This window comes from Apis florea, unplaced genomic scaffold (assembly GCF_048593485.1).
Source record: "Apis florea isolate Af1SG1 unplaced genomic scaffold, ASM4859348v1 contig_2492_pilon, whole genome shotgun sequence".
Lineage (NCBI taxonomy): Eukaryota > Metazoa > Arthropoda > Insecta > Hymenoptera > Apidae > Apis > Apis florea.
In genome coordinates, this window is record NW_028256593.1 from 5,880,992 (window position 1) to 5,897,500 (window position 16,509).

The 16,509-nt window shown below is 22.0% G+C and overlaps 4 protein-coding genes across 14 annotated transcripts in view; 3 read left to right on the forward strand and 1 right to left on the reverse strand.

Moving 5' to 3' along the window:
* Positions 1-752: 752 nt before the first annotated feature.
* Positions 753-5,031, reverse strand: Usp30 (ubiquitin specific protease 30). Of its 2 annotated transcripts, none has more exons than XM_086905710.1 (7): positions 4,868-5,031; positions 4,411-4,566; positions 4,174-4,332; positions 3,737-3,900; positions 3,084-3,491; positions 2,650-2,985; positions 753-2,567 (listed from the first exon to the last, which is right to left on the reverse strand). In XM_086905710.1, the coding sequence occupies exons 2-7, from the start codon at positions 4,508-4,510 to the stop codon at positions 2,322-2,324; spliced, it is 1,413 nt and encodes a 470-aa protein (XP_086761836.1). In that variant the 5' UTR covers positions 4,511-4,566; positions 4,868-5,031; the 3' UTR covers positions 753-2,321. The 2 variants fall into 2 exon arrangements, with proteins under 2 accessions (XP_086761836.1, XP_086761835.1); XM_086905709.1 differs by having other exon boundaries at positions 4,724-5,018.
* A 150-nt stretch (positions 5,032-5,181) lies between these two features.
* dx (deltex E3 ubiquitin ligase) lies at positions 5,182-8,426 on the forward strand. The gene is made up of 6 exons (XM_003695400.4): positions 5,182-5,885; positions 6,306-6,498; positions 6,581-6,847; positions 6,915-7,203; positions 7,267-7,585; positions 7,788-8,426. Exons 1-6 carry the CDS (start codon positions 5,716-5,718, stop codon positions 8,140-8,142), a joined length of 1,593 nt encoding a protein of 530 aa, XP_003695448.1. The 5' UTR covers positions 5,182-5,715; the 3' UTR covers positions 8,143-8,426.
* A 1,480-nt stretch (positions 8,427-9,906) lies between these two features.
* On the forward strand, positions 9,907-13,220 carry LOC100871778 (uncharacterized). 6 transcript variants are annotated; one of them, XM_012488933.3, is made up of 6 exons: positions 9,907-10,148; positions 11,823-12,015; positions 12,083-12,222; positions 12,293-12,455; positions 12,531-12,785; positions 12,943-13,220. In XM_012488933.3, the coding sequence occupies exons 1-6, from the start codon at positions 10,036-10,038 to the stop codon at positions 12,997-12,999; spliced, it is 921 nt and encodes a 306-aa protein (XP_012344387.1). In that variant the 5' UTR covers positions 9,907-10,035; the 3' UTR covers positions 13,000-13,220. The 6 variants fall into 6 exon arrangements, with proteins under 6 accessions (XP_012344387.1, XP_012344385.1, XP_012344386.1 ...); XM_012488931.3 differs by having other exon boundaries at positions 9,909-10,148; positions 12,891-13,220; XM_012488932.2 differs by having other exon boundaries at positions 10,063-10,462; positions 12,891-13,220.
* A 526-nt stretch (positions 13,221-13,746) lies between these two features.
* Positions 13,747-16,509, forward strand: part of BuGZ (Bub3 interacting GLEBS and Zinc finger domain protein) — a 14,836-nt gene continuing 12,073 nt past the window's right edge. For 4 of the 5 annotated variants that reach the window (XM_086905718.1, XM_086905721.1, XM_012488924.3 and 1 more), the window contains exons 1-5: positions 13,753-13,953; positions 14,954-15,080; positions 15,168-15,532; positions 15,715-16,048; positions 16,122-16,509. The exon at positions 16,122-16,509 is cut by the window's right edge and continues 3 nt beyond it. In XM_086905718.1, coding sequence (XP_086761844.1) covers positions 13,913-13,953; positions 14,954-15,080; positions 15,168-15,532; positions 15,715-16,048; positions 16,122-16,509 — 1,255 coding nt within the window. In that variant the 5' untranslated portion in view covers positions 13,753-13,912. Of the gene's footprint in view, positions 13,954-14,953; positions 15,081-15,167; positions 15,533-15,714; positions 16,049-16,121 lie in introns of all 5 variants that reach the window. The other variant, XM_086905717.1, reaches the window with a different exon arrangement.

Here is a 16,509-nt window from a genome sequence, read left to right on the forward strand (position 1 = left end):
GTTGGCAATTTTCTGACAATCCTGGAAGCGCGAATTGCCATGAAATTGAACTGTGGCTTTATGAGATACTGAATACATACATATAGAATAACAAATAAAATATACATATATATATATGTATTATTCACATATTATTCATTTAAGTGATGACTGATCGGTTAAATAATAATCGGTTAAATAATAAAGAAATTAATTGAAGTTTTATGCGATCCTTTCTAATGCGTCTCGCATTAATGTAATATCATTATATTTCTATTCTTCAAAAGGATTGGATAAAAATTCAAAATCCAATTGAAAATCCTTAAAAATGAAAAACTATACAAATAAAATTCATACATAAAATCAAATAAAAAAAAATGTATCCAATAATATTATATTTATTATATATAATGTTATTGTTATATTTTTAATTTTCTTAGTCTAATCTTTTTATTATTATATACTTTATTTTCAATATTATAACAAATGATTATATTTTAAAGTAAAATAATTCTATTTATTCTATTCTATGTATATTTTATATCAATTTAGCATTTTAAAATTTTTTATAAGAACTATTAGATTCAAAAATAAAATTATTATATTATATATAATCTTATATATATCTTATTATCTCACAATTGCAATTATTTTACATTTTTGTAAAGATATAATTGTATTTTTATTTTAAAAAAGATTAAAATATGAATAAAATAATTTATATGTAATATATATTATATGTATATAAGATAGAAATTATAGAAAAAATGATATAAAAAATATACAAATTATTATTCATAGAAATTATATCATAATAACATTATTAAAGATCTTAACTTATTATTTTTTAATTGCTCAAAAGTATTTCATTTACAATACATATCTAAAATTAAACTTTTAAATCCATTTTGAATGTATAAAGTAATAATTTACTTCACATATAAAAATTGATTTGGCACAATTTGATTTTAATTTTATTATTATAATTTATATAATTTATCAAGCAATTTAATGCAATTATCTATAAAATATAAATATATTATTCTAAAATGAATTACCTAAAACTAGAATCTAAAATATTTTCTTTGCTTGCAAGAATTTAAAAAATAAAAGGAAAAAAGTTACAAATAAATATTGCAACAAATATTTTATTTTTGAAGTCATATTTTCTAAAATTTTAAAATTATTCAAAATTTTTTTAATAAATAGTATGGTATATTTTTAATGTAATATTAATTAGTAGTCAATTAAAAAAGAAATTTATGAATAACATGTTGATCTTTGAATGATTTTTTCTGAAGCAAAATTTTATTAACCTTATATTTATATAAAACCTATAAAACCTTATATTTATAAATATACTAATAAAATTAGTTATATTATTATTAAATCTTTCAAATGTAAATTCAAATGTATGTTCTTTATTTGAAAAAAAAATGAAATTTCTGAAAATTCAAGTAGTGCAGTTCATTTCATTGAATCATATTAATTTACAAGTTAAAAATAAAATTGATATCGCTATCAATGAATGAATGATGAAAATCAGTAGAAAAAATTTGTAATGTTTATAAACAAAACGATTATCTCTACAATATTTAATACTGATATTGCTATTGACTTCATTCTTCACTTCATAAAACATTCATCTTTGAATTTATTTTTTTTAAATTTGCAATTATATTAATCAAAATATACCATTTTATTTAAAAAAATTTGGATTTAAAATCTTGAAATATATGATTTTAAAAATAAAATCTGTGTTATAATATTTATCTTTGAAACAAATTTTTTTTTTTTTTTTTTTTTTTTATACATTTTTTGTACATTTTTACTACAAACAACTAAGGTATTTTAGTTTCTAGTCTTTGGCGACTCAGCTTATATGTATGAAATACGATATCCTACTTTGTTACACTTAAATACCAAATATTTTATTCTACACAAATTACTAAGATATAACATTTAAAATATACAATTAAAAATTTTGCATTATTTAATTAAATTCAAAAACTATAACGTCATATTTTTTAAGCTAAAAACATTTTACTTTTGTTTGTTATGTATCATTTATATAACAATGATACATATCAACATCTTAGGAAAAATCTAATATAGTGATTCTAATCAAATCTAATACATAATGTACAGAAATTTAAATATTCTTAGTTCATTTAAATAGCTTGAAATAATTTCAAATGCTTTACGATGAAAACGTGAAAATTAATATTAAAACACATTCAGTCTCTTAAATTCCATTCATCATAATTACATTATTTCAATATATTTAGTCATCAGATATTTCTAAATTTACTGCAATTACTAAAATTGATTACTAACTATTCTTATATGCTATTAATACGCTCGTAAAAGAGAAGATATGGTGTGGCACATAAAACCTCAATTAAGGATATGCTCTCAACTACATTATCTGAAGTATATAGCCATTGATTGATTTTATTTCCTCGTCGATAGCAAACAAAATGTCCAGAATCAACAGGTCCACGATGTTCTACGATTGCACGTAATTGATATTTATGTTTATCTTGTATAGTTGTTCGACTAAGTAACATTGTTGCTTCGGGATCACCCTGTTAATTCATATTTCATATTAAATTTCTAATAAATAAAATAAATAAAATTACAATATATAAATTAATATGCATATTATACCTGTGCATTTCGCTTTTTAGTTTCTGTAAAAGTATAAGGATCTAAAATTAATATTTCGGGAAATTTTACTGGATCATCTCTTTTAATTGGTATTCCTGAAGAGCTCCATGTCGTTCTTGATATATGTAAACATAAACATTTAGGAAGTTTTCCTAGAGTTAGAGTTTTAGTAGCTAAACAACGCATTCCACATCCATCGCATAATACATCTTGAACAATCTCACTAGTTACAAAACGTGTTAATAATTCTTCCACTGTATGATATGATTTTATATATGTACCCAAAGGTGGTAAAGGTAAAGAAATTGTTTCTAGTTTGTCATAATGAACTGCAGACTATAAAAAATAATCTTATTTGTCTTTTATAATTACAATTACAGAATAAAATAATATAATATAAAAAAATAAAGATATAATTAAAATAAAAAGTTAACCTTCCATTTACAGCAGCTGCATTGTAATTGACTAGTTAATGAACCAGAAAATGGATGGACTTCTACTGATATTGTAGTATTGGAAAATGACATAGCGCATAAAGAGCTCCATGGTTTAAAAGATTCCTTATTCCCTTCAAGTTTAACATTTCTTGAAAGTAATTCTGAAGACCTAGCAAGTATTATACCTGGCTTGTTATATACCATAGGAATACTTGATATGGATGTCGTTGAAGATATTACGTGATTGTTGCAATTTTTATCAAAACCATTTGGAATGTTAGGATTTTTATTAACTGATACAATATCATTACAAGACACACTTCTAAATGTTAAAGGATCACCCAATTTTTTTGTATCTGTTATCATTATTGGACTTTGTGGTAAAGCATCAGACAAACAACCTTTCTGAAATAATTATTATAAATATATTTAATTTGTCATTTATTTTATTAAAAATAAATTTATTGAAAAATATTTAATATTATAAAATATAACAATATATAACAATATATAATAATATAACTTTAATATAATTTATTAATATAATTAATATATATATATATATATATATATATATATATAATATAATATAATAAAATTGATATAAAATATCAATTTTAAATTCATTAATTTTTAATTTGTAAACATACCCTATTTCCAGATTGAATTTCTGCTTGTAGTGCATTAAGAACTATATGAAATAATTCATGTACATCTTGATGTCCAGGTGCAAATTTCCATTGATTACCAAGAGACGAAATAATCTCGATTGGTGTCACATCACCATATAAATCTTCTGCATATCCATTGATTTCTAATTCAAAAAATAATATGTGATATATATTATTCATTTGCAATATTAATTATATTAATATTTTTTAGAAATTATAATAATTTTTAGAAATATATCGTATATTATCTAAGTTATTAAATTTTTAAATTAAATTAAAAAATAAAATGTTTACATTATAACTTTTTGATAAGAATATCATATTTATATTTTAATTTTTTTTTAAATTCATAAAATAATAAAAATAATAAAAAAATTCATAAAATAAGTAATATGTTATTGAAAATAATTGCATACTTTCAAAAACAGACAGTAGAGTTGAAATGAAATTAACTTTTCCATTTTTATCATACTGTTTCTTTAACCATCCAATAAATATTGGACATGCAGCTAAAGCTTGTAAAAGAGAATTCAAAAAACAAGTATATCCTAAATTATTGATTCCAATAACTTTTCCTGAAAAAACATGTAAAGTATAGTAAAACATATCTTTTAGAAAATCCATAAGAATTGTAAATATATTTTTCACTATACCTTTTTTTCTAGGTTTGGGAGATGGACCCCATAAAACAAATATTGCAATAGCTATTGCAAATCCTATACTGGCAAACACAGCGACTTTTTCTACATCCATTTTTTCGGAATGTTCGTTGAAATCTGAAATTTTCTTGAAAAACTGCGAAAGCTAACCTACGCATTAATTTCATGAACAAATATATTCATTAATAAATACATATATTTTTTTAAATAATTATTATTTCAATGAAAAATAATTAAGTTTTAAATATTTTCATAGTTTACTTAAAATTAATAAATAATTCAATTTATATAAATAATTTGACTATACTTTGAACGATATCTGTACAATAATAGCACAAAAAAGTATCATTCATTTATTATTTTTAATCTTAATTATTATTTTTGAAATATATTGATAAAATCAATGTTTTTTTTTTTATTTTACAAATCATAAACCATAAAATTATTTTACTCGGTACTTTGACCAAACACTACTCGTTTGGCATCGTAAACATAGATATATGTAAATTTTTATGAAGGTTATGTGAATGTTAATACTAATAAATATAATTAAATTTATAGAAATTGTATCATGATGAAGAGAAAGAGAAAAACCGATATATATATATATATATAGAGAGAGAGAGAGAGAGAGAGGACATATAAGTAAAATATTAGATCAGTAATAGAATATCATTAAATAATGATAGAAAATAAATATAGTTATATTATAATTATATATAAAATATATATAAATAATAAAATTATTATTTTTTTGTTATAGTAAATTCAATTAGAGATAATGTTGATTAAAGATATTGAAATATAATTCAAAATATTTTTAATTTATTTAATTAATATTAACTACATAAACTTAACTAATAAGAATTTTTAAACACGATTGTTTGAAATCGATTATCGATATTTCGATTGCTCGATGTTAAGAATTATGTGTATATAAGTTGTACTTCAGACGAATTTGTTCGCGTTGTATTTCATTGCAAATAAAACGATTCGGAATAACGTTAATTTTTATGTTTCTTTTCTCATTCATTCTTAAAATTCAATATTATATGTTATCATTTTGATTTTAGTGTTGATTGAAAAAAAAACAAAATAAAAACATTAATGTTTGTTTGCAAACATATATATAAATGAAATATAACATATATTTATTTATATGCATTTATGTGAGTATGTGCATTACATATGCAATAAGATAAATTAAAGTGAACACCAGATTTAAAAATGTTTCCTCGTTAAAAATGTTCGTTATTCAAGTGTGTGTTGTATATATGTGTGAAATTTTTATATAAGAAAATGAACAGTCAGGCACAAGAACACGGTCACGCTGTTGTTGTGTGGGAATGGGAAAATCGTCATGGACGATGGCGGCCTTATAGTCCTGCAGTATCACAACATCTTGAGCGAGCACATTGTAAAAAACTTACTCGAGTCTTTTTAAATGATGCAGATCCAAATTTGGATAGGTTAGATTTTAGATTATTTTTTTTATTGAAAATTATAATATACATTCATTGAAAATTTTTATTTTTTTAAAATATATGAATAAATATTAAATGAAAAATAAATTAAAAATTATTTCAAAAAAAGTAAAAATACAAAATATGAAAAAATCATTTCATTTTACATTTTAGAATGTTTGTATATATATATATATATATGTGTGTGTGTAAATTTATTATTATTATTATTTGAAAAAGAAATTATATTAGATAAATGTAGTAAATAAATAAATAAATAATTTTCAAATTTTATTTATATTAAATTAATATAAGAATGTTTTCTATTAATTTATTATATATTTAAAATTAAAAATTAAGTAATTATAAATTTTTCTTTTTATTTATATATATAAAAGAAATATTTATTATTATTATTTCAAATAGATATTACATAAATTTAAAAACTAAAACACAATGTAGTGAAGATGGAAATGAGACACATAATGTTAGAAGAAAATTTTATCTTCCAAGTTCACCAGCTGGAAAAGGAGCTAAATGGGAATGGGCTGGTGATACAGATGATTGGCATACATATGACATGGAAGTACAATGTTTCATAGAAGAAGCATGGGCAAGAGTAAATAAAGATATTAATTGATGACAAATATCAATTATAAATTAATTATAATTATAAGGATTATATTAATATTCTTTTTTAGGGTGATAAAACCATTGATGTTTCTAAAACCTATTTAGGTTTTCCTTACATTATAAATTTTTGTAATTTAACTCAAGTCCGTTGTTGTACTGGATATGTAAGGCCAATACGTCGTATTCAACAAGCACCTTATCCTTTAGTTAAAGTTGCTTTAGAAGAATTACAAGTTATTTCTGAAAAAAAAACATCTATAACTGTTAAAAATTTAAATACAAAAATTACACATAAAAAATCATCTACTGGAAATACAAAGAAAAATAATAAGAAGGTTGGAAAAATAATTTTTATTATTGATATGATTTTTTTTTTTTTATAATATTAATATCATGTATCAGGGCAAAAATGGAGATACTGGTGCATCAAATATAGCTCGTGTTATTTTGAGTAATTTTAATATATTCAGTAATAAGCATGGTGTAGAAAATAATTCAATTACAACAAATATTGAATCTGGGCAAAAAAGAAAAACTTGGGATAATGCATTGGATGCAGATTCTAGTAGTACAAAAAGTGGACGAAGACCAAGTGTTGATACAGTTTCTACATATCTTAGTCATGAAAATCCAATAGATCTATTGGATAGTAGTGTAGGAAGTGATGATGCTTTTAAAGATGCTGTTTTGGGTAATTTATTATTTTTTCTTTAAATTATTTTTATGATTTTATAAAAGAATTTATTTTGTTTAGGTGTTGATGCTGAATCTGATGTTATTTCTCAATATGTAAAAGTAGTAGAAAGTGATAATTGCGATTCTTGTCCTGTGTGTCTTGGTATGCCAGAACCATTAACTGTAGAGTTGACTCGCTGTAAACATAGATTACATTTAACTTGTTTGAATGCAATGCTTAGTTGTCAGCAACCTCCTATGTATATACAATGTCCTGTTTGTCGTTTAATTTATGGTGAAAAAAGAGGAAATCAACCTCCTGGAACTATGAATTGGACAAGAATACCTCGAGCACTGCCTGGTTTTCCAAATACAAATACAATTCAGATAACTTATGAGTAAGTAGATTGAAAAACATTTTTAGATTATAATTTTTTGTTAAATTATTTTTTAATATTATTCAAGAATTTTTTGTAATATTAATTTTAATTTAAATATTATTCACTTTGAATATTAATTTATGTAAGAATATTTTCATTAATATTTACTAAAAAATTTTAAACTAACTTTTAAATATATAAATAAAATGCTTAATTTTAGCATTCCATCAGGAATTCAAGGAAGAGAACATCCTAATCCAGGGCAAGCTTATTATGCTGTAGGTTTTCCACGAATATGTTATCTTCCAGATAATAATTTAGGTCGTAGAGTTTTAAGACTATTACAAATTGCATTTGAACGAAAATTAATATTTACAATCGGACGATCGGTAACTACTGGAAGAGAGGATGTAGTAACATGGAATGAAATTCATCACAAGACTGAATTGGGTCCATCAACAACTGGTCATGGTTATCCTGATACAAGTTATTTGGAAAGAACATTAGCTGAATTGGCAGCTCAAGGTGTAATAGATAGACAATCATCTCCTACCTTGTATCACGAATTGCAATGAAGTATTTTCCATTTAATGTATTATGTGCAAAATAATTTTATAATTAATATTTTAAATTTTATAGCTATATAATTTTGCATGATTATAATATGTATATTTATTTTAATTTTCTTATTAATCTTTAATATAATCGAGAGATACAAAAGTAATTATATAGTATTGAGATGTAAATGTTTTGATTTGTTCAAAATCAATATTATTTTCTTACAGATAAAATGATTATAATGCATATAACTGTTATGTAAATTTGTATGTAAAAATAATATACTTGTTAATGATTAATATATCATTGATATCTATTTTAACATAATAGAAAAATTAATATAAAAAGAATAAAAGAAAAAAAGAATAAATAAAAAAAAATTTATCAAAATAAATTAATAAATGAAATCATATAAATATAAAGTAAATATATATAAAATATAAACTAAAAAACACTTATAATTCTTAATTTAATTCTTAATTTTTCATTTTTTATTTTAAAGTATCTTATACAATTTTTTTAAATGATTATATATATTATATATATTCAAGTATATATTTTTGAAATTTAAACATTTTAATTAAAAAAAATATATCTTTTCTTTAACATTATTTAACATAATATTAATATAACAGTTATTACATAAAAAAATCGCGCAATTCGTTAATATGATAATATATAATAAAGTCTTGATAAAACATTGCATATAGATAAATATGTAATACTAAAGATCATTTCAGATAATGCTATTGAGAATAAAAAAATTAAAATTTTTTGTAAATTTTATGCAATTAAGTCAAAAAATATCTGAAAATTTTTATTTTAATCATATTTAGAATAGAAAATAACAATTAATTTTATAGAATATTGAGATTATAAATGATTATAAATAATTATAAAAGAATTATCAATGTAAAAATTGTCTTAAACAATTAATCTATTTTATATATCTTAATGTAAAATATAGTCCCATGATGAGATTTAAAATCATCATTATTTGCTAAAAAATTATAAATGTATTTCTTATTACCAAATGCAATTTGAAAAATATTGCAATGGTATCAATGTGTATATTATAGCATAAATTTTGTTTATTGTATTTGAAGATTGATATATTTGAATTCTATTTATTATTAAATTATAATGGAATAAATATATAACAACCATTTATAATGTATATAAACATTTTCAATTATATAACAAAAATGTAGATATTTAATATATATTCAAAATGTCACAAATCTCAATATTTATGTGTAACATATTTCTAATATAATTTAAGAATAGATATTCGCAATTTTAAATTTTAATATGTTTTTATTATTCAATATTTATAATATCTGATTATTTGATATCTAATAATGATATAAATATAAATGAAAAATATAATTATAAAAAATAATATAATTATAATAATTTTATAAAAAAATTATTTTATCTCTTGAATTTAATTATTAATATAGAAAAATATTTTTTCAAAATCTTTAAATTATTATAAAATGAATTATTTGTATTTGAAATTTATAAAAAATATATAAATGAAACAAAATTAAAAAATTTCTAATATTAATTATAATTTTTTATTTAAATTTTTTTTATTATTATTTAATAGTTAAAAAATAAAAATAATTAAAAAAATATAACTTATAATTATATCTATATATTCGTTTTTTTATATTATATTATATCATATTATACTGTGTAATATATTATAGAAAATAATCTCTATAAAAATTAAATGTACGAATTTTATAATTTAAAAATTTTATGTTTGAAAATATATGTCTCAACTAAATTATGTAAAATTATATATTTACAACAAGTATTGTTGCATTAATCACTAGCATATCTATAATTAAATTTGCTTAAGAATTTAACTTAAGATTATTGTAAGAATAAGTAAGGAAATTATGCACGCTCACTCAAGAAAACTGATCGTTTTATATTTTTTGGATTGGTATACGATAGGTGGCGCGACTTTCAATCCAATAAAATGGCCGAAAATTGATTTTTCTTCGGGGACGTGAGTTCTATGAAATTTTTTACATTTAACTAAGTATGTATAAAAAACATATATGCTAAGAAACAACAATGTATTGAAAAAAACAAAAATAGCATTGTTACGGATTGTGATTGATTGAGCATACTTATTACGATTGAATTATAAAGCGTGAAAGATTTGTATATGTTATACTACCTGGCGCAAAGACGTCCGGTAGATTTCTAATGTTTTTTTGAAATAAGAATTCGCGCCTAAATGAGTGCTAAAGGCCAGCACAATTGCGTTTTGTGTGACTCAAAATTAGAATCCAAGGAAGCTTTGCAAGCACATTTTAGGTACCAAAAGAAACTATTCCTTTTGATATGTTTATAACCATACAAGCAATCTTATAAAACAACATTATTTTTATACTTACAACCTATTTTTTCATCCTATTCCAATACATATTCTGAATTAAAAATTTTTTAATAAGCAAAAATATTTTTAAATAGTTATTAATAATAATTTTCAATTACATTATTGATAGCGCAATAGATTATTTTGCGCTATTTTTCCGACTGCTTGAATTTTTTTTTTGCTCTTGAGATAGAATTATTTCTGCTATAATAATAATAAGTAAATAATAATAATCAATAATATTAAATAGATTTTAATATATTTTCAAATTATTGTTTAATTTCATTAAATAAATACAATTTTTTAATATATTTTTATATACTTTAGTGATGAATATTAAAAAATAATTTTATATTGTTTATTCGAAATTTATAATTATTAATTAATATTGATTAATATGAAATATTTTATTATTTAAAAATATATTTAATTTTTTTGATTAATTTTATATAGAATATTATATAAAATTTAAAAGTAAGCTAAATAAATTAATAATTATAAAATTATGATTAAAATTTTTTTTCAAATCATTTGGATTAAATTAATATTTAGATTTACTTTATTTTAATAATTTTAATAATTTTTAATAATTTTTTTTTTATAGTAAATTTTATTACATATATTACATATTTTACATTTTAATTTGTATATTTTAATATTATTTTGCCAAGAAAGATTATAAGATTTAAAAATTATTTTTGCATTTTAAGATAAATTAAATTGAATGTAATAATATATGAATCATATTATACCTTATTATATTAAATAAATATTAAATAATTAATTTATATAATATATAATATATATAATATATATTGTATAATTTATAAATTAATTCATATTATTTTATTGTACAAAAGTTAAATGATTTTTTTTATATCATATAGTTATTTGCACCCTAGAAGAAATTATTAAAAATAAGAAAATAGAATTAATCATTATATGGCATTTTTATAAAATTTTTCTAATATATATTGTCCATATATAGAATATATAGAAATATATTTAAAATATATATTTTGTTTAGATATGTTTATCTTATCTATTTAAATATATTAAATTTAAAATTTTTTTATCAATAATTTAAAATTCTTATTAAAAAAAAAAAAAGGAAGTGAATATCTTAGCATATTTAATATAATTAGTTATTTATTTTGTTCATGAAATTCCTAGTAACTCATTTCTAGGAAAAGAAAAAAAGAAGAATGAATTAAAAAATTAATTTTACTGAATTCATTAATGAAAATGGCTTAGAAATAGAAAGTGTAATTATATATAAGTTAAATGTTTTATATTTAGAAAACATGCCAACAAAGAAATAGATACTCGAGGTAGATCTGTGAAGACTAACAAAAATGATGATACCCAATGTGATATGTGTGGACAAACATTTGATTCAATTACTGCAACAATACGACATAGATTTAAAGTACATCCTAATTCACCAACAAAATTTTATTGCCATTATTGTGGAATGCAATTTCCTGTAAAAGTATGTTTTTATATATTTTTATGTATTATATATTTTTTTTTAATTTTATATTTTATTTTTTTATTAGACACACAGAGATAATCATCAAGCATCGCATGATTCATCTGAAAGTGAGAGGAAAGAACAACATAAAAAATGCGAAGACTGTGATGTATTGTTTTATAATGAAAAAGCTTTAGATTATCATTATCGTTCTATACATAAAAGGTTGTAAATTTTTTTACTAATACTAAATTTTTAAATATTTTTAAATTTTACCTAATAATTTAATTTACAGAATGGTACATTTATTTCAACCAATAGCAACACCACCCCCTAGCAATAAAATCAAATTGAACTCAATGAATGATGCTTTAAGTGTATATTACTGTCATTTGTGCGGTGTTGAATATATTATAAAATTTAATTTACAGCGTCATTTGGAAAGAGCACATACTCAAGTAAAGCAATATAAATAAATATGATGTAAATAACTTATGTTACAAGTTTATTATATTATCTTTTATAATCAACAGGAAGAAAGGGAAGCTGTTCCAGAAGATTTAATAAAATGTACAGTATGTGCTGCTTTATTTTGCAGCAAAAAAGCATATGAAGTACATAATAATTATCATCAATCAGATGATCTATATGTAACATCAGAGGAACAAAGATTACAAACAGTAACTAAAGTAGACCAAGATTTTGATATTAGGCGTGTTGAAGGAGTTGCTGATAAATATGTCCCAAAAACTAATACTTCCAAAAGATCTGCTAAAAATTGGACAAAGGTATTATATCAATTGAATTTTATATATTTTTTTTTCATTTTATATGTGTTGATTAAATTTATGAATTTAATAATTCTATTAATAAAATTATTTATTATTTTATAGCCTAAAAAAACACAGAAAGTAAAAGTAAAACAAAAAGATTATTCTTCTTCAGATGATGAACCTGGTGCTATTAATGAATCCAGTGATTCAGAAAGTGATCTTCCATTGAAACAAAGAATTTGCAGCTAACGGAGGTCTTTTATTGTTTATAAAATATTTCTATGTTTATACTTTTTAAATATTAAAATTATATCAAAAGGATTGTCATTGTAAAATTATCACGTAAATTTTATTTTTAACTTCTATGCAAACATAATGTGATTGTAGATTATAATCTCTGTATTAGTATTTTTTATATTAATATATATACATATTTTTTTGTTTATTTAATTCACCTTTCTAGCAATTTTTCTCTTAAGTATTAGTTTTCATGTTGTTATACAAAAAAATATAGATTTATATTATTTTAAATGTTTGTATAATTTTGTATATTATACATACATACATACATATGTGTATGTATATATATATATACATATATATATATACACACACATACTTATCACATATTTGTGATTTATCAAGTAAGATGCAAAAATAATAAGAGATATATAAAAAATTAAAACATTGTCATAAAATGATATATAAATTTCTGTTTATACAATTGTTTTAACAAATTAAATGTATTTAAAACCAATGTGTTCAAAATTTTATTGTATAAAATAATATAAAATTGTATAAAGAAAAAAATTTGATTTGTTAAAAATAATTTTTTCATTTTAATTAAATGAAAAATGTTGACAAAATATAAATAATATTTATTATAAATAATATTTCTTAAAAATTAATTAGGGAAAATTTACTTGAATAAGCTAGTAATTTTTAAGTAATACTATTGGTTACGCACACACAGTTCCTTCCGTCAAATACGGAAAAGATGCAGTCGCCATTTTACATCGTCGATTTTTACGTGTGTGTGCAGTGCAGTTACTTTACGACTTAAATTCTTATTACGTGGGCGTAAAACATTTAGTGGCATTATTTTTTATTAATTTTCAATTGCTAAAAGTTAGTAAGAAAATATGGGACGTAAAAAGAAGAAGCAATCAAGACCCTGGTGTTGGTATCCTTTTTCAAAATATCCTTTATTGTGGGATATACTTTACGTAATTATGTTTTTCGATCATAAATCCAAATTATGACTGTATCGTTTTTAGAATTATAAGATTAAAAAAATTTTAAAAATGTATCGATTTCCGTATTATGTTATCTTATTACATTTTAGTTTACAATTTAAAAGTTTCTTATTGCAACGGATAAAATATTTTTAACGCGTTAAGTAAAAGTGTATGACGAGTTAAAGTGGCTGAATCCGTGAGAAATCGATATTTCGTTGGCAACTATATTCGGCTACATTTTTTTCATTAAAGGTATTTATTTACGAAATATGGCAGATTGTACAATTTTGTATTAATAAATCAAATTCTAATTGATAATTCTATTCTAATTCTGATAATTACTTTTTACTATTTTGATTGAATTACACATATTTATATATATATGTATAATATATATCTATAAAATATATGATTTAATGAAGTAAAAAAATAAAAATTGCTACAATTTAAATATATGTGTTTAATAGATTAATACTAATAAAAATTCAAAGTTAAAAGAGATTATTTTTATTTATAATAAGAATTAATTATTTTCATTTATGGAAATTATTATGAACTAACGATACATTTTTTTTATTAAAATTATTTTAAATATTCAAACTTTTTCTAAATTTTAAAAGAAAGAATTTTTAAGATAATAAAATTTCTAGTTGATAAATAACTTATATATATTATATTATATATAATTAATAATATACATAAATAAATTTCTTTGTTAAAGAATTTAAAATTTTATAAAATTAATTTGAATATTTCTTAATTTTATAAAGTTATTATTAAATGTTATAATTATTATTTATTTGATATTTATATGAAATATATTATTATTTTCATAATTATGATAAGTTATAAATAATTGAATAAATAATATAAATTTATAGAAGAATATTGTTCAAATTATTATGTAATATTTATATTTATTTTGTCCTTAATTAGTTTATTAAGGTATTGTAATCGGGAGTTTGAAGATGAAAAAATTCTTATACAACATCAAAAAGCAAAACATTTTAAATGTCACATTTGTCATAAAAAGCTTTATACGGGACCAGGACTTAGTATACATTGTATGCAGGTAATATTAATAAATTTTTATGTTATACTATATAAATTTGAATAAACTACATATAAAAATATCAAAAAATTGTTATTTTCATTTTAGGTACATAAAGAAGCAATAGATAAGGTACCTAATTCTTTGCCAAATCGAAGCAATATTGAAATAGAAATTTATGGTATGGAAGGTATACCACCAAATGATGCAAAAGAACATGAAAGGCAAAGAAATGGTGGTAGACCTGGTTCACCAAGCTCAGGTGAAGATGAACCAGTTCGGAAAAAAACAAAGCCAGAAGGTTTATTAGGTTCTGCACCAGGAGCAATGCCTACAGGTTCCAACATGATGCCAGGTGTAATGCCAGGTATGGCAGCTCATCCTGGTATGCCACCAATGGGACAGTTCCCACCACCCATGCATCATATGATGGGACCTATGGGTCCCGTAGGTCCACCTTTCATGGGTCCTGGGTATGTATAATTTATTCTTTTTAAAACCAGACAACGCAAAAGAAGAGTTAAATATCTGATATTAATTTAATGCAAGTTAGGTAAATACAATCTAATGTTTTTAAATTTGTAAATGTTTTAAAGAAAATATAGAAATAATAAGAAAAATAGGAATAAATTCTTTTTCTTTTTTCTTTTTATAGTATGATGCCTGGAATGCCAGGTATGCCACCAGGTATACAGCCACCAGTGTCAGGTGCATCCATACCACCAACACGACCATTATTTCCAAGTGCAGCAGCTGTTTCGACAGCTGCATCTACATCTGTGACTTCTCCTTTAGGCACAGATTTTAAACCAATTACATCAGTGGCTGGTGGATCTATAGGACCTGTTAAGCCAACATTCCCTGCATATAGTAATGCAGATAGCAATACTACAACTAATAATAATATTGGAAATGATCAGAAAGTAAATCTTATAGCCACTACTAGTGCTGCCATTAAAATCATTCATCCTCCAGAAGATCTTAGCTTAGTAGGTTAATTTTTTATTTATTTATGTATTAGTAGTAGATATAGAAATTAAAAACAAAAATTATATATTTCAGGAGGAAATTAGGGCAAGACTTCCAAAATATCAGCGTCGTCAAACTGAAGAAACTCGAACTGTACAAGCTGCTGATGCCAATCAGCAAGCTGCTGTATTACAGCAGCAACAACAACAGCAGCAGCAGCAGCAACAAGCTGCTGCTGCTAATGCAGCTGCTGCATTTCAGGATCAACAGCAGCGACAACAAGCGGCATTAAATGCACTTCAACAACAACAACAAAGATTTCAGAGACCTCCACAAGCAGTAATGGTTCCTGCATCTGCAGCGATGCCTGTTAGTTCTGTTGCATTAATGGCTCCGCTTATGCGGCCCACTATGACTCTAGCTGCACCAGCTCTGATTCATGGAGGTAACATGATGCGACCGCCCCCCATGGGCCTACCAC